Source organism: Magnolia sinica, chromosome 18 (assembly GCF_029962835.1).
Source record: "Magnolia sinica isolate HGM2019 chromosome 18, MsV1, whole genome shotgun sequence".
NCBI classification, from domain to species: domain Eukaryota; kingdom Viridiplantae; phylum Streptophyta; class Magnoliopsida; order Magnoliales; family Magnoliaceae; genus Magnolia; species Magnolia sinica.
Window position 1 is genome coordinate 35,288,551 of NC_080590.1, and position 18,952 is coordinate 35,307,502.

The 18,952-nt window shown below is 37.9% G+C and overlaps 1 protein-coding gene across 10 annotated transcripts in view; it reads right to left on the minus strand.

The window, feature by feature from the left end:
• LOC131233525 (putative ion channel POLLUX-like 2) overlaps positions 1-18,952 on the minus strand; it is a 99,465-nt gene that overhangs the window by 27,585 nt on the left and 52,928 nt on the right. For all 10 annotated transcript variants that reach the window (XM_058230271.1, XM_058230272.1, XM_058230280.1 and 7 more), the window contains 2 exons: positions 13,520-13,606; positions 3,028-3,112 (listed from right to left, as the gene is read on the minus strand). In XM_058230271.1, coding sequence (XP_058086254.1) covers positions 3,028-3,112; positions 13,520-13,606 — 172 coding nt within the window. The remainder of the gene's footprint in view (positions 1-3,027; positions 3,113-13,519; positions 13,607-18,952) is intronic.

Sequence of the window (18,952 nt, forward strand, 5' to 3'; positions counted from 1 at the left end):
TGGAATGACATTATAATAATATAATGTCAATTCTTGAGATAACTTATGATTCAGCAAAGAAATTGGTTTATGGATATGATGATACATGAACCTTATTTAAGTTGTAACTTGTAAATTGTAAAATAAATGTCTTTCCAGGAAATGATACTGACATGCTGCCAGCTCTTATTAATACAGTGGCTTCTCTCAGGACATGGATAAAGGTAATAGATGAGGAACGACAACGCATCCTCATGTCATTCACTACAAACTATAGTGTCCATGGAATTGACACCTTCCCATCTTCAACAATAAGCAGTCCCTAAAAGCAGTTGAAAAATAATACGATTGCTAGCTTGTTACTTTAATCACCACAAGTTTAACTCTATTGGACTTACCCCTTCTCCACCGGAATTAAGAAGCAAAGAGCAAAACCGCTCACCCCTCTAATACCACTCCCCAGGGTTAATGAACAGCCATCAACATTAAGTTTCCAACTACCGAGGGTGGGGGATACCAACTCAAAATGCTTAAAGATTCTCACCTATGCTCATTGACAGAATCCTTTTATGAAGGAGCATGGATAAAGAAACTCCAAGAGTCCAAAGAGGTCCTCCAAGGTGCTAGGAAAACCTTAATGTCGGTAACCAAGGATGACAAAAACCATTCTTTATGTTCGATTTCTTCTATTTCTTTCTTTCCATAATGCCCAAATTATAGCATGGGGCAACATCTTCAACAGAGTGCCACGTTGCTGCTTGAAGGGACCATGAGTACACCCTTCCAAAATGCTGAAAAAGGATCCTGGGGATACCCAAATAACTTCAAATAGGCCAAAGAAGCTAGACCAAATCTCTCGTGCTACTTCACACCCAATAAAGAGGTGATCCACCGATTTTGTATTCCTCCATGTGCATCATGCAGATATCATGAGCAGAAGCTCATAGGCAAAAGGCCTTGAGATAAGCTTCAGCCAGAAAATGAACCTTTAGGAGTCAAAGACAAACCATCTCATAGTCCTCGAAAGGAAAAGGTGTGGACCTATATAATAGGTCAAGGAGTTCCACCACCATAACTATGTTAGTATCCCAGAGATTTGTATGAAAATGAATAGGCCACACCACTTTGCCATACATTTAGTGATCTCGAACAAAGAAAGAGTGCTACTCCAAGGACTGCTCTAACTCAATAGGCTTTCAGATGGGACCAATTCCATGTCATTTCGTCATTGTTTCATACCTGAAAAGTAAGCCACAAAGTGACAACAGTACTAAACAGAAACTTGTTCTACAAGTACTAACTCTAAACACGAAAAACTAATAAAATAATAAATCCCACAGACCATTGGGCCCCACAGTCCAATTGGACCATTATTTAGGTCCACACCTGTCATTGGACCCTTGATCTGATCCAGATACTCAATTAGGCCAATGGAGACCATTATGTGGTTTAAATCTCAAATTTTGGATGGTTAGATTCTTCAGGTCTTTAATCAAGAACCCCTTAGACGGGACAAATCTTCAATCTTCCGGCCTGTGGGACCATCTATGGCCCATCTAATGGATGAGTTGCCCAGATGCATCACCTAACCCAATTAGCTCAAGTAATATATGCAACCTATTCAAGATAGGGTGTCTACATTTAGGATGGTAAAAACAAAGCACCAAGGGATTCAACAAACATGACCAAAGGACGAGCTTCAAAAGCAATAGAAATTCACAAATTACAGTGAAATACTATCCAACATAACAAGTACCAACCATCGATTAGATGCAATCATCGAACTTCACATGCAAAACAGAGAAACCCCATTGGGTAGTAAATATGGTAAATATGAGAATATTCCTATTGAATCTGATCGTAAAGATGATGGGGAAAAATCATATGACAGTTGGCATGGACAAGATTTGAATTTCTCATTTTCCGCATTACAAGGCACAAAATGTACCCAATTCCTTCCAAAAATTAAATAAATCACCAAAAATCTTGATAATTCATGGCCAAATAACACTACTCTGCCAAATGATGACATTCGATGCATCATTCCTTACATCAAAATACCTAATGACATTAATTTCTCTCAACAAACAAAGATTGCAATAGAGGTGAAAATAATAATAGAAAAAAGGGGGCTTGTTATAGTCAAGAACTTTAAGGTCAAGGATAGCATCAACCCAAAATGGCTCTAATACCAAATATTGAAAAAGAATTTAGAAAACCAGCTCGTTCTCTTTTGGGATAAAATGCCCAACAGAAGGTGCTTGTTACAAAGAATACAAGGGGGGGAGAGGAGATATATACATATATGAAACACCCTGAAGGCTTACATACAACTGATAGAGAGCCTCTCTCTGTCCATTCTTTGATCATTAATTAATTCAATATTTATGCTCGTGTCTGCAAATAAAGGATTAAGAGCCTATAAACAGCGAGATTGAGACGACCTTATGAAAAATGGAATATTGAATACTATACATGGGGTAGATGTCTGAAATTATGCATAAAACGGTGAGAATCTTCAAAGGTGCAATTATCCTTATTGACAGCTAGAACCTTGTAACAGTTCATGCATATAGAGGCACATCAAAACATTAGAAGGAAAGACTTTGGCAAGTAACCTCATAAAGTTATTGAAAATTCATGGAGATTGGTTGCCACTCAGTGACATGTCAAGGATCTTCAAAGATATGCGAGAGAACGAAGATTACAAAAATAGCTTTCTCGAAAACATTCCAAAACATTGAAAACTGGTTAAGATTGGATCACTGGTAGAACATAATTGAAAACTTCTAAAACTTGGAAGTGGAAATATATAGTTTCAAGTTAAAAATATTTCTTTCTTAACTTCTACTCTCTCATTGATAATTTGAATCGTATCAATCCTGCCAATATTGAAGAAATTATACTGAGGTAGATATAGCTTACTGTTTAACATTTGGACACGTTTTCCTCATAGAAAATTTATATTATTTACATGGACATGAATTACTTTATAATGAGTCAGTATTCTTTTGTTTCAAACATGTGAACATTCTCTGAGTAATATACCTCAACAATGGTTGGGATGGATGCCATTGTAGGGATAGGTTGTAGGGCTAATACAGAGAGGAATGCATCTGTGTCAACTTCGTACCTGCATAGTGGAGAATCCAAAACCAATTATTTTTGAATTGTGAAACTAAATTGATTATGGATCAAGCTTTGCCCACATAAATTGATATAGCTTGAAACAATACGTCTCAATGGCATAAACTAGGGTTATAAGATGACCACAAGGTGTTGTTAAAAAGGCATCTTTGATAATTGAAAAACTTGAAAGTAATCATGCAACTAGACCTATTTAATATAAGTACAAACCAATGTTTTCAGTATTGATGATATCGGCCAATATATCCCATGATATATCTTGTACCCACCTATGCAATACGAAATGCATAGGTAGTGCAGATATATCCCACATATTCAATCCGGTGAGCATATTTTGATTCTTTCTTTCTTTTTTTTCTTTTTTCTTTTTTTGTTGTAAATCATGTTAAATAAGTGTCAAATGGTTACAAATCCATAATTCGTCATGTTTCACATGCAAATTATGGATTTGGAGCTTCGATTTGGAGAATAGGAAGAGATTGGCCGAGTTGCAGAAAATTGGGAAAAAAAATTGAAATTTCCTAATTTCTCAAAAATCAATTGTAATCTTAGTGTCCAAACACAAAATCAAACATGTATGCAACCTGATCTAGTGATTCTTGGTAATTTAGATTTTTTTTTGGCAAAAAATTAATTAAAAACGTTAAAAAATATTTGTTTTCGAAATTCCACTTCGATCAACAGTCAATTAGCCCCCATTTCAAAGTATTCAGGAGTGCTTGATGAAATCATTTCTAATTTTGAGATTTGGTGGAAGATGGACCAATTTGTGAAAAGCTGAGAAAATTTTGAAAATTTTCCAATTTTTCTCAAATTAGAGAAGATGAGTACCAACGTTATGTTGGAGAGTATATTCACTGGTATCACTCTACTATTACATGAGCATAGTATTGTTGATTTGTGGAACAACAATAATATGCCCAACACTTTGGAGATGGAGATGATGAATTTGCATCACCGCATAGCTCTATGGGGTCTGAGCCACAACCACACACATTATTCATAGGTATTTCTAGTTTTCTAATTCTCTTGCTTTTAAATGTATTGTTTGTGTTTCCATACATGTCTTCTTACATTTATAAATTATATGAATGACTTTAAATATACTTTCATCAATTTGGTTAGACAACACAAAGATTAGGACCCCATACAAAGGAAATCGACTGTGTACTTATTTTTTATGGTGTTTTGATTTTTAGGTGTATTAATGTCTTTTTTAACCATCCTTGAAGTTTCATTAAAAAATTTTGACCAATTTCCCTATGTTTCCCAACAATAGCGATACATTATGCGATACAATCGATATATCCCATGCAATAACCCATATGTATCCGTATACCAAGGGTGTGATACATTAGGTGATAACGATACAGGAAATATCAGGACAAACTAGTTGTCATTTCAATAGGCAAACTAAAATGTTATATTCCCTTCAAGGGTTGATGGTGATACTAAACTACGTGATGCAAGAGCATTAATATAATAATAAAATATTGTTTTCTGAAAAAATATTTTCCTTTAGAATTTTTATCCTTGGGCAATGCTTTTCCTAAGACGCACATACAATATTCTCCTTAGTTTTAAAAAGGATTTAATTCAAGCATGATAGAATACATGATGGAATTTTTATGCTTCTATATGGTATAATGGTATATGCACTTTATCACATCCCACTAGAATGGTCTGAGATCATGCCAGTTATGAATAAGATTTTTTTATGCATCCTGACCAATGTTGTCAAATCGCTTAAGCAATTGTATGCGATCAACACTGTGTGATCTCTTATGCGATCACACAATGCATTTTTTTTTTTTGAATTTTTTTAAATCATAAAAAAATGGAAATTTTTGAGAATTTTTTTTTTTTTTTTACATAGAGACTTCACTACTCCCATCAATTTTCAAACTAATTTGTAAATATTAGTAAGCATATTACCTATACTATCTAAGCTATTAATAACAAAAAATTAACTATTACTTATTAATAAAAAGTAAACACTTAATACTTTTATTGATAAACAAAATCTACAAAGTACAAACTACTAATCTACTAACCATATACATTGCTCCCTCTCCCATTGTGGTACATCACCACCATCACCATCGTCGTAGTCGGAGTCATCTCCTTCTTCAACATACACTTCATCTTCTTTTGTTTCTTCATCATCTGTCTGCAGATGTTGCTCATCCACGTCTAATGGTCGAGCATCTTCTTCTTGTACTTCTTCAATCTCAATATCATCGTTGTCTTCTCCTTGACTGCTAGGCACAAGCCTCGTGTTACTGCTCGCCCCTCTAGCTCCTCTTCTTGGCCGTTGAGATTGAGAACCTTCGCCAAGTGCCAATCCATAAGCAGCGTCTTCAACTTGGGCCCATGTAAGGGACTCGCCGGCAAAGACTGAATCCTTTGTCTCCACAAGCCACTCACTATTTGCCTCCAAATCATTTAGGCTGATAGGATCATAGAATCCAAGCTTTTCTCGCCTAGCCTGGAATCTTTCTCGTAGTTTCTGGTTATACTTGATGAAGACCAGGTCGTTGTGTTTCTTTTATTCGAGGCGATTTTTTTTTTTCGTGTGAATTCACTTGCCATTAACATTTATAATATGTAATATTATCAATTTAGCATTCAAATTTGAAACTAGAAGTAGAACTTTAAGTTTAATTTTTAAAACTTACTGAATCGAATATACTCCAGTTGCGCTCGCAACCGCTCGAAGAACATGTAAGCCCAAGGATTCTCATGGCCATCTTTTGTAGTACAGGATTCCTCCTACTCGAGTCCAGTGTTCAGAATATCGATATTATCGGCCGATATATCGGTCGATATTATAAGTATCGCGGTCTAGCGAGACAAAACCCTTCAGAAGAGACTAAGAAAGTAGAAAATTTTATAAAATACTTTGTATCGATTGACATATCACTAAATATCTTTCGATTTCTCGCTGAATATTGTTCAATATCGATGATACTATTCTTTTTTATTGGGATTTTATTTGTTTTTTTTCGAGAAATTTGGTTGCACAACACCTGCCCGTTCACGAGGCTACTATAGCCAACTACCAAATTTGTCAATAAAAGGGTCCGGATGTCGGGACAACATCATTATCCAAAAAAATTGAATTTTTTTTATAAAAAAAAAAGAATAGAAACTTTCAACAGGTGGATTTTAGTACCTGTTGAAGAGATCGCCCCTGATCGGAAGCTGCATTTGGTGGGCCATTCGAATCAAAGCGTCGTTCATAGGTTAGTGCAAACAAAATCTTCGATAAAGGAGAGAAATCCATCGAAATCCGAATATTTGGGCGAAATTCGGAGAAATCCTTGCTGAAATCTGGAGATATGATAGGTTTGGGAGAGATTTTAGGGTTTCGGCCTTCCGGAATCCTCTCTGCTTCGAAAAAAGGGCATCCGAGCCCTTTTACGGGAATCAGGTTGGCTAGTGTACCGCACACCACCGAGTAAACTAGAGTGTTGACGTCACCAAGTTCTGTGGGTCCCATCATGAGGTATGTGTTATATCCAAACTGTTCGTCCATTTGGTGAGCTCGTTGTAAGGCTTGAGCTGAAAAATAAGACAAATCCAAAGATCAAGCGGACCACACTGCAAACAACAGTGGGAGATTGAAGGTCTACCATTGAAACCTGTTTGGGGGTCACAAGTTTTGGATCAATATGATATTTGTTTTTCCTCTTCATGTAGGTCTGTGTGACCTCATGAACAGATTGGATGGAAAATAAACGTTATAGTGGGCCCTACGAATGTTTTAACAGTGAGAATCACTATCCCCACTGCTATTTGTGGCGTGGTCCACTTGAGCTTTGGATATGATTCATTTTTAGGCTCATGATCTAAAGTGATCTCTCCAAATGGATGAACAGTGTGGATATAATAAATACATTATTGTGGGGCCCATGTAACTTTGAACTATTCATACAACTTGAGCTCGAGGAGCGTCAGCGCTCATCTTCGCAGTGTGGTGGGAAGTGGATTGTATAGTGTGTAACTCAGTACGCTAACCACTTCACGTACACCCTTATGTACGTATCAGAGGTGGGCCACACCGATTAGCCACAGCCAAAACGATTTTCCTGTGGCTAAGCGAGTATCCGTGATTGTGTTGAAGATCCCATGTGCATGTGCGAGCATCTGGAAGACCCCACAGTGGGAAGATGCACATGGGCTACTTTATGGAGTGATCCAGACCATTGGATCGGAGGGACGTGATGATCGGGTCGTTGGATCACATGATTGGGTCATTGATCGTGGATCATCTACATTAGTTTTCTTAGATTTTATTAGCATTATAGGATTTAGTTTACTTATGTTATGTTTGGACATCATTATGAGTGTTTTAGTTGATTTTAGTTGGACAAGGGCTATTTTCATCAAAATTCACAAAACAGGGTGTTAATTGTAATTTTTCAACTTTTTTAGAGCTATAAAAAGAAGATGGGCATGTGACCCTCTCCCTCATTAGGTTTTGTGATAATAATAAAAAAGAGAGAGAGAGAGAGAGAGAGAGAGAGAGAGAGAGAGAGAGAGAGAGAAAAGGCTCTTATTTTCTTCTTCTTCCATGTTCATGCGATTTGAAGATACTTCCATGCCATTTGGAAGGGAGATTGGTGCGAGGCTAATCTTCATCAACGGAGGTGCGAGGTCTCCAACTATCCTCACACCACCTTCTTTTTCCCCTCTATTAAGGTATTGTCTTCAAGTTCTTTGATTCTCACAACCTAAGCCTTCGTCTTCTCCTAAACCCCTTTCTTCCATTCTCGAAACCCTAATCCTAAATATAAAATCCCTAACTTTCCCACTTTCCCAAATTATCCAAACCCTAATTTTTACCCTAGGTTGTATTAAGCCTTCTACTTTGAAATAGACTATATCCTATGCTAATTGGATGTCCCTACATCCATTAGATCCTAGTTTCGTTTTATTTAATGATGTTGTGTGATGGTGTTGGTAACTTAGTCTAGGATCATGCATGTTCTTTTGGTTTTTATGGGATTCGTGATGATTATGGCAATGTTTTTGTTTTTTTGTTAATTGTCTTAATTCTGCTACTGGATCTCACATGTTATTTGGTTTATGCATCAGTCCTGCTTCAAAACTCTGTGGGGCCTACTATAATTCATGTATTTTATCCACTCCGTCCACCCATTTTACCAGATAAATTTATGGTTTTAGCCCAAAAAAATGAAGCATATCCAAAGCTCAAGTGGACCACACCGCAAAAAACAGTGCGAATTGAACGTCTACCATTGAAAAATCCTTGGGGCCAAAGAAGTTTTGGATCAAGCTGATATTGGTTCTTTTCCTTCATCCATGTCTTTGTGATCTTATGAATAGGTTGATGAAAAATAAACATCATTATAGACCCTATGAAGGTTTCAACAGTGGAAATCATTATTCCTACTGTTTCCTACGATATGGTCCATTTGAGCTTTGTATATGTTTCAATTTTGTGCTCAACCCCTAAAATGAGCTGGAAAAATGGATGGACAGCGTAGATAAACCACGTACATTCATGGTCGACCCAACAGAGTTTACTCAATACGATAAGAGTGTATTTCAGTGTGGTGTAGGGAGTGGATTAGCTGAGACCTCGGCCTCACCCAAGACCGTGCAACCCCTACCGTGAGGCCCAACTTGACGTGTGTATTTTGTATCCAATACGTCTATCCATTTTTTCAGATCATTTTACAGCATGATCCCAATAATTAAGAAGATCCAATTATCAGGTGGACTATATACTCAAGGAAATAGTGGTGATTGAACACGGTACCATTAAAAACTTCTTAGGGTGCACCTTAATTTTCCCTCTATTTTATTAGGCATTCAATCTGTTGATAACTTCACATAAGTTTGAATGAAGAGAAAAGACAATTATTAACTTGATCCAAAACTTTTGTGGCCCACTAATGGTTAATCACCATTGTTTCCTATGGTATGGTCCACTTGATTATTGGATCTGCTTCATTTTTTGGATTATGTCCTAAAATGATATGAAAATATGGTTGGACGGAGTGGATATTGAAGATAGTTGTCTTAGTTCAATCAGATAGTGCATAGCTTAGGACCTTAATCAAAGGAAACCTATTATGTGTACTTTTTTGAGATTTTATGATTTAAAAGTGTGTACTAAGGTCTTTTTTAATAATCCATAAAGTTTCATTAAAAAATTCAACCATTTTCCCAATGTTTCCCCATGTTTTCCCAAAAGTGCAATAAATTACGGGATACAAATGATATATCCCGTGCGATAATTGATATGTATCTATATCCTAACGGTATGATACATTACACGATACCGATATTTCGAACATTGGTCAGTTCAACTCCATACATAGACCACCAGTTAGCTGTGCAAATAAGTTGAAGTTAGACACTTTCTCACTTCAACTTCTTACATTATAAGTTGTAGAACTTCATAGAATAAATTGCATACTTGGCAATTTCATACTTCTATGGCTAATAACAATCTCTCTTGACCAAATTCCTACACTCTTTAGGTAGAAGTCTAGCTCCCAAGAAATTTTATCATGTTCTTCTTTGTCTGGAACTATTCTTTCTAAAGTGTCTAGAATCAAAACATATGAAACGCGGCTGCCGCAGTCCGATCGGAGGACGCAAAGAATACGGTCGGATTAAGGATGTAGGCAGCCAAATACAAGGGGATGTCATTTGGCTGCCCCATCTAGCATCTATAATTTTTGGGATGGGCTGGTAATCACGTTCTTTATAGTTGAAGTGTTCTATTAATTTGTTTCTAGCCCTCTCTATCGCATCACAGATATAGCCTATGGTGGCTTTTCATCAACGTCCACCAATTGTAACACGCTTACTAAAGGTTCAAATGATTTTAAGGCCTTTACCACTTGAGCCCAAAATTATGTGGAAAGAATGGTTTGTTGGACTAACTTTCCTTCGGCCTTCTTGACCATAGTCCATTATTCCAATTGCTCGGCACTACAAAGGATCTAACTTCCGCTTTCTTTGAATGTAATCTTTATAGTGTTAAGAAAGTTGTTGCGAATTAGGTAACGGCTGAATGAAGCAAGTTACACCCAAGGTAGTTGGTTTCTCATGTAATCGAGAAAAAGGGAATGCTTGTACATAAAAACCGTTATACTCTTAGCCCTAGCAATTACTTTAAGATATAACTTACCTATATCTTCTAACATTAAATTGACACAATGTGCCACGCATGGTGTCCAAAATAAACATCGTCTCCTCCATAAGTTGGCGATCAACAGCTGCATAATTAGTTGCATTGTCCGTGATAACTTGGACAACATATTCCTCTCTCACCTCTTCAATTATACTATCTAATAATTTAAATAAATAATTGGCCGTGTGGGACTGGGCCGATGCATCCACGGACTTTAAAAACATTGTCTCAGTTGGACAATTTACAAGGAAGTTTATCAATGTCCAATCGGATCTATCAGTCATCCATCGGCTATTAACGAACAACCATATATTTTCCAACTTTCGTTATATTCGGAGAAAAAGCTTTTAGTAAACTCCACCTCCTTTTTTAGGCAACTCTCCCTCACATCATGATAGGAAGGGGGTTTCAAGCTAGGTCCAAATTGACCTATAGCTTCAACTATAACTTTAAAACTCTTCATTTTCAAGGTATTAAAAGCTACACTAGCTTGGTGCAACCACTTCGCAATGTACTGAATTGTGGTTTTTCTATCATTCTTCTTATACCAGTTTTCTAAAGTGGTTTGGGTGGGTCCCTTACCCCTTTGGTCAACAAAATCTTCCGAATGTGGCCTACACCACCTATCCATGCCCACGAGCTCTTTTGGCGGCCAGTCTAGAGAGTGTTTTAGGATGTTTATGTTGCAAATGGAGGGGGAAGTGCCTTTTTATAGGCAAAACTTCCACACACAAAAAATAATGCTCCAACAATCAGATTTTTACTGTTGGAGAGTATGTGGTCGCATATGTTATGCAATCACTTTATGCGATATGTGATCGCATACCATCCATATAGCATATGTGGCCATCGCATATGCCATATGGATGGATGGCATTATGCAATCGCTCTTGACAACATTGATCCTGAACACACATCAAGTGTATATACAATAAAGGGGACCAAGGGTGGACAACACATGTCATCTAATCAAGGGACATTGCTCATATTGAAATATGAGTGGCCTGGATAGCCCACATTGCTAGTTGATTGGACGATAAAGGGTACCAGGGGGAAGTGCCTTTTTATAGGCAAAACTTCAATATATAAAAAATAATAATGCTCCAACGGTCAGATTTCTGACCGTTGGAGAGTGTGCGATCGCATATGCCATTATGCAATCACTTTATGCGATATGTGATCACATACCATCTACATGGCACGTGCAACTACCGCATATGCCATATGGATGGCATTATGCGAGTATGCGATCACTTTTGACAACATTGATCCTGACCATACATCAAGTGTATCTACAATAAAGGGGACTAGGGGTGGACAGCATATGTCATCTAATCAAGGGACATTGCTCATATTGAAATATGAGTGGCCTAGATGGCCCACATTGCTGGTTGATTGGACTATTGGGCACAAAGATCCAATTGGATGCTATTTCCTGCAGTTAATATTCTGTTTCCAGCAACTGGGTGTTATTTCCAGTATTATCTTTTCTATATTCATCAGTTGTAGCTGAGCCCAATTAGTTGGGATAAGGCTTAGATGATGATGATTACTTATGCCCGGGGGGGGGGGGGAATGTTTTTTGGTGCAATTGAGGGAGGTGGCGAAGACGCACAGATCAAAGGCAGATTGATGACCACAATAACATATCCACAAACAAAAAATGCAGTAGATATGATGGTGGTGATGGTGCTCGCGGACGGAGGCGATGGCGTGCAATCAGGTCTAGATCTGAAACGAGGAAGGAGAACAACAAATATCTGATTTGCACTCACAACAAATCTCCTGAGAATGGCTCATACTCTGATACCATGTTAACGGCTACATTGTGTTGTTCTTAGGGGCCAATGATGAGCAGTAAGGATTGAGAGAGAATGGAAAAGAAAGAGATGGAAACGAAGGAGAGAGATAGGAGAGGGATGAGAGAGAAAGCTTGGTGTTGGAAATGTACAGAGAGGGTTATATCAAACCCTCATCTCTTTATTTTATATTGAGCAACTGTAAATTCCATGTGGATGTCCTAATGGGCTTACAATGTGGGTTAGGCTCATTTCGGTTAGGCCCATTCATGAACTTATTCAACTCTAAGTAGCTAGCTATTCAACTACATACGAAACTATTCAACTGTCCCAAATATTGTTTTCCTTTCCAACACCAGTAATTATTTTTGGAAACATAGACAACCATGAGCAGCAATATATAAATCTCTACCCATCAAATTTTGGGAAAGCGTCTCCAGTCAGCAACTATGGTCTGTCCTCTATGTGCAACAGTATGTTCTTGGAAGGATAGGGTAACCAGTATTATACTAGGCAGGATTTTTATGCCAACTCCATGGTCATTCCACAATGCATGGGAATCTTACAATGTGAGTACCTAGTGTTTTGGAAAGTTATTGGAGTCTTCTATTTACTGCTTCATGAAGAGTCCTAATGTCTCTTGCTTCCTTAGAATGTGATTAGATTAATATGGAACATAAGAGAGGACCAATAGGGAATGTAGATTAGAGATGTACCTCGAACTATTATGCCAAAGTATGTGCGAAGTTTAAGGGGGCTATAAATCCACGTACATGAGGTTGGATGATTATTTTCTGGGAAAAGAACTGATTTATTTAGCATGTTTTGCTCTTCTATTCAAGCATGTGTTGCTAGACTGTTTGTTTCATATCAACAGTCCCCAATGGTTTTATTACCACCACACAATCTGCTGAGATTGTTTTGGCTTCTGAGTGGTACATATGATTTGTATTCTTCCTGGTTTATGATCTGTTAGCATCATTTTGTTCACTTGAAGAATTTTAAATTACCTTTTCAATTATATCTGAAAAAAGATTACTCAGCAAAAAGTGACTTGTTCTCCCTCCACTCCAATTATATGATGTGGAATATGGCCTATCACCTCTTGATGTTGTTTTTATTGTCTTATTCTACTTGAATTCTGCATATATGTTGAAACCTAGGATCATGAATATCAGTGTTTGGTATCACACTTGCAATATAAAGTTAATTGAAGTTTACAGCAAGAATATATAAATATCGAAGAAATTTTCATTTATTCCCAAAAGTTTAACAATTGAAAGCATGAAATCTTTGAATAAGTATGAAAACCTTTTATCAGCACCACCATCACTGTCATCATTCCCTTGTCCAGTTGACTTTATGAATCATATTTCACTAATCATGAATAAACCTATACAAGTTGATAGAAAAAACATACCTATCACTCTTTGCAGGCAATATAATAATGGCACGGGCCTTACTGGCTGCTGCTCTTTCAAAGGATTTTGTCATGCTGAGGCTACAACTGTAGGAGTGAAAAATGCATACTATGAGCCATGGAAGGAAAAATATTTTCCAGGCAGTGATAAAAATATCAGGATTGCTTGGGAAATATTGCATGTACCGGGGAATGTATCGCTGTTTGAGGGAAACATTGGGAAATGGTGGAATTTTTCAATAAAACTTTAGGATATATTGAAAGAGACATGTTTACACACTTCGAACTCAAAAAATCACAAAAAACAAGAATGCATAACAAGTTTCTTTTGTATACAGTCCTAAACTACACATTTATAACAAAAGTAATGCAATTATATCCAAAATGAGTTCATATAATTCAAAAATCATACAATACAAGTATAGAAATAGATTCCCCAAAAAATTTTAGGAGAAAATGGATTGTTTAAAGGGTTTTTGTGATTTATTTTTTTCGAATTTCCAGTGGGGGAATGTATTGTAATGCATCGCCAATACGAATCGTATGTATCGTGACGGGGGGATTTTACTAAGGTTTTTTGGCAAAATATCACTACATATGATGTATCGGTATATCGTGATTTACCAGCGATACATTATGATATTTTGTGCGAGATAGGGGAATTTAATGACCTCCCCTGTATATCATATCAGCCACATGCGATATCAAGGTGCTGAAAGGTTCAAAAAAAGGGGTTGAAGAACCAATACTCCAATTAGCATATCATTTCTTCCATGTAATCAGGAATTATGTATCCCTGTAAACTAACTGCATGACAATGTCTACAGTCCCTAGAAATGAATTTCCATTTTATTTGGCATGTTGTATAGTAGCAAATGCACAATCCATAACATCAAAGTATCTGATATGGATCAAGTACATTACTTTTTTCAATTTCAGATTTTCTATTCAGTTTTGATATCTGCATTCAATTCAGGCAGATATGTGTCTATCCCAAAGTTAATTGATTCTGCTCCAAGAGACTTTTTAAACCAGGATGCAGGAGATCCAAACATTGTAGTCTTTGCCACCAAGAGATGTGGTAGATGAAAGATGAATCCCACACAATGTTGAAATTCTAAGAGTCGTCGTGAAGGATATTCTTTATAATTTAGGTTTTACATTTCTTGAATTTTGTAATGAAACTAACTGGATTCGTAAGGAAACATTTTCTGGGTGAAGCTGTTGGAAAACTGCATCTATTCAAAGATGAAACAATACTTTATAGAGTGAAACCAAGTGACGAAGTTCATTTGATGTAAAAATCATAACAGTCATCGTGGCAGACAATGGAATATCTATGAGAAAGAAAAACACTGCCTATACTGTGTGCATTGTCCTAGGAAACGGATATACTTAAAAACCTGCATGCTTTAGCCCCCCTGCAACTTGACGCACTGCAGCGCCTTCATCGCTAACTTACTTAAGATAAGGACTAGCACCCAGCAAGTAATGGCTTGAAATCCGTTGCCCATTAGCGAGCTTACCATTTACAGCTTCAAAATTACAGCATAACAGTGCATTTTACTATATAAGCTCCGAAGCCAGCAGCAAACAAGAATGCTTGAGCAATGAATTTGACAAATTCACTTTAGCCTGCCGAGCAGCATGCAAAGGGTTCTTCCAACAATCAACCTAAGCTAAGCCAGACACGTAAAGATACTGATCCCTCTGTATGCAAATAGCTTGAAACAGACAGCCATTCGTCAGGTAACAATATATAAAATTTGAGAGTTTTTAAAACAAAAGAAGCATGTAAGGAAAGCATCAAGCAACGGATTGATTGACATGTGCAAAAACCATTGTAAGTTAGCTCAACCACTTTTGCAACCAACACACCCTCATTACATGGGCTTTCCAACCAGCTTCACCAATGTGCATTTGTTGTCACAAGTGTTTTTCAGCTAGCTAGCTGAAAATGCAACTGCACTAGCGTGTTTTACGTAATAAGCTTTTCGAACGTAGCTTACTTCAAACCTTATATAATTACATCAAACTTTTCAAACAGCTCTCTCCTCAACTTGATGAGAACATTCACGCATCATCCGTCCAAGTGTACGCGAGGAGGAGTCACCGGTATCCCTTTGGCTAGATGACCCATACATGAGGCCCACTAGGTCTGGATCATCATTAGAGCTACCCGTGGAAGACCCCAGAATAGGAAGATACACATGAGTTGCATTCCGAGGAGTATTGGGCCGTTGATCTTCATCGACACATCATTTCAACCATTGGATCGTGATTGGGGACCATTATCACCATCGAATTGAGATCACTTGTAAGACCCGAGGCCCCGAAATCTGGTTCGCACACTGGATAGCCATTGACGGTAGGTCCATTGGCCCCGAGAATGTTTTGACTTGATCATAATGTTGTTCTGTTATCGAGCCGCAAGCTGTATTTTAACCCGATGTCCGAATTTTAATATACGGACTTAAAATTAAACAATCTAAGAAATGACAATTATATCCTTATTTTATCGGGCAGAGCCCCATCATCGAGTTTTCAAAATCTGTTAGGTCCGAGAGCCTAACCGTTGTGACCGTAGTTGAGTTACGGAATTATTGGCAAAAACGGTATGTCAATATGACACCCGGATTGTAAGTTATGAATAGATATGTACATGCATATTTTGATCAAATAACTCAAATGACCTCGATTTTTTAAAAATCCTTGGAATGCTTTATTTCAAATCACTTAAATAACATTTTTTTTATTGCTACCATAAGCTTAAACTTCTCAAAAACATCACAAAACACCCCATAACCCTTCTTTTTAGACAAAAGCCAATTTAAAACAATTTTCAAGTCCATAAATTGAAAACTCTCTTTCAACAACCCATTTTTAGCACTCTCTTCCTTGAGAAGAAGAAGAAGAAAAGGAAGTAGAAGCCGAGTTTAAAATCCAATCCTCTGATTGTTACAGGTGAGTGCATAGATTAGGAGCACGCATATATGTACGTTAGATTACTTGAAAGCCCTATAGAAGAATAGATTTTAGTTGTGTGATGCTGGATTTTCTGATTTAGTGGGTTAGGTTATTGCTGGATTTTCTGATTTAGTGGGTTAGGTTATTGCTGGATTTTCTGATTTAGTTGGTTAGGTTATTGCTGGATTTTCAGAGTTAGTGGGTTAGGTTATTGATAGAAGATTTGATGAGAGAAATGAACTTGAGAAAAGGGCCATGGTAAAAGCTATGCAAGATCAACCCATCATAGCCCCATCTCCACCATCAATTAAACTATCCATGTGGCTCGGACCCAAGAAATTCATATGCTTTAGTTTTGTTTAAATTCATAAGTATTTCCATCGGTTTCTATTTTGGTCCCTTACAAAGTCCGCCCGCTACCTGTTTGACAAAACGTTTGAAAGAGTTATCCTTTCTCCTTTTGGTGTAGCTAACTCTTGAGAAAAAGCATGCTTGTGGCATGAAGTTTTATAACGGAACGAATCCCGAGTTAGATTTAGATTGGCTAAGTCATGTGCATATCATATGCATGGTTTATAGTTGTTGTATCATTGTATGATTGAGAGTGAATGATTCATATCATGATATGGTGATCATAGTGGGTTGTGTTGCGACACACGATGTGTTTATGATTAGTATGTAAACTGTCTAGATATAGGATGCATTACATGAGACCCCTATGAGGAACTTAAATTCATGAGGAGACCACATGAGGAAGGTCGTCCTATGCTTGCCTTGAAAAACACGACATATTGTGCTTGTGTGTGGACTTATGCATACGGTGATTGTAAATGCGATGAAACATACTTTGTTATGACTTGAGTTGGACACCACACTGGAAATGTGTAATTCGACAAGACATGATTAGAGGGTCCGTGGGTGAAAGTCCCTAAACCCCGATTGATACCATTGGGAGTAACCAATGCCTAGACCGGGTGGAAGAACAGAGCGTTGGAATGCCGAGATACCTAAGTAGGCAGCGACTCCCACCGACGCGTGTCGATTGGTTGAGAGGTTTAACCTGACCTGCTTATGGACAAGCAAAGATAGGTTGTGTGTGAAGAGCTCGTAAATTGTCCGCTATTGTTTTGCTAGGCGACTTATGACTTCTCGCTGTTAGGCAGATAGTGAGGCTCAACACAAGTGGTTAGACTAGTTCGGCCTGTGAAGTATGTAGTCCCACCTAGGGGTGCACATCTAATCGGTAGAACCGTGGAACCGGACCGGAACCGTTGGATCGGTCCGGTTTGTTCCGATTCTAGAAAGCACCGGTTCCGATTCCGGTTCCAAAATTTTAAGAACCGTTGGATACGGATCGGTTCCGCTTTAGGGCCCTGTAGAACCGAACCGAACCGAACCGCCTCTTCAATTTTAGCGGCATTTCTCTTCGTTAGTTGGTAGGGGTACTTTCGTCATTCAACTAAATCACATGGCATCCTCGTAATTGTATACTAAAACAGACCCATATATGCAATGAAAAGGGGGAGAAGAAAAGTAAAAGAAAGGAAATAAACATTTCAGATTTCGCTCCTTCGAAATCCTTGAAGTTGGGTTTTCTGTTTTTCTTTATTTTTTCTTCACAGAGAGAGAGAGAGAGAGAGAGAGAGAGAGAGAGAGAGAGATGGACCCATTTCAAGACGACGGTTGGGATATTCTCGATTACAACATCATTCAAGACAACAAACCCTCCTCCGATCTCTAGTGGAACAACAATCAAAGGTCCAGATTCACTCTCTCTCTCTCTCTCTCTCTCTCTCTCTCTGCTTGTGTATGCGCTTGCTTTTTACCCCTTCAGATGGGTTCTGGTTATGTAAATTCAAGATTTCTAGGTTTTTTTTTTTTTTTTCTTTTTTCATGATTTATTAGCAATCTTTGAAGTTATTAGATATAGATTGGAAATCGTCATTTTAGTGTTTTAATTGAAAAGGCTATTGGTACATCTACCAATTGCAACTCGCCGATTTCTATATCTGGTGCACTGAAGTCTATTGGAGATGTCGCTTGATGGTGTCTGATCTAGACCATTCACCGGTTGTGCCCCAACTTGACTTAGGTGGCCCACCACGTTATAGTCTCCACATTGCTAGCCAGAATCGTGGAACCGATCCGGAACCGAACCGTTTTTCACGGTCCGGTTCCTGTCCGGTTCCAGGGTACCAACGGTTCGGTTCAGGTTCCAAAAATGGCAGAACCGTTAGGAACGGTTCGGTTCCTGTTTCACCCCAGAACCGGACCAAACCGACCCGTGTGCACCCCTAGTCCCACCTCTGTAGTTGACCGTGGTGGAAAAAGCCTATACAAGTGGGTAGCAATCATATGCGAGTCCCACCTCTGTTTCAGAACTTGGTGATCCAATTGGGAAATGTGGAAAGTTGTTGAAACGTTGAAAGAGTATGTACGTTACAAGTGGGTAGAAGTCCCACCCCT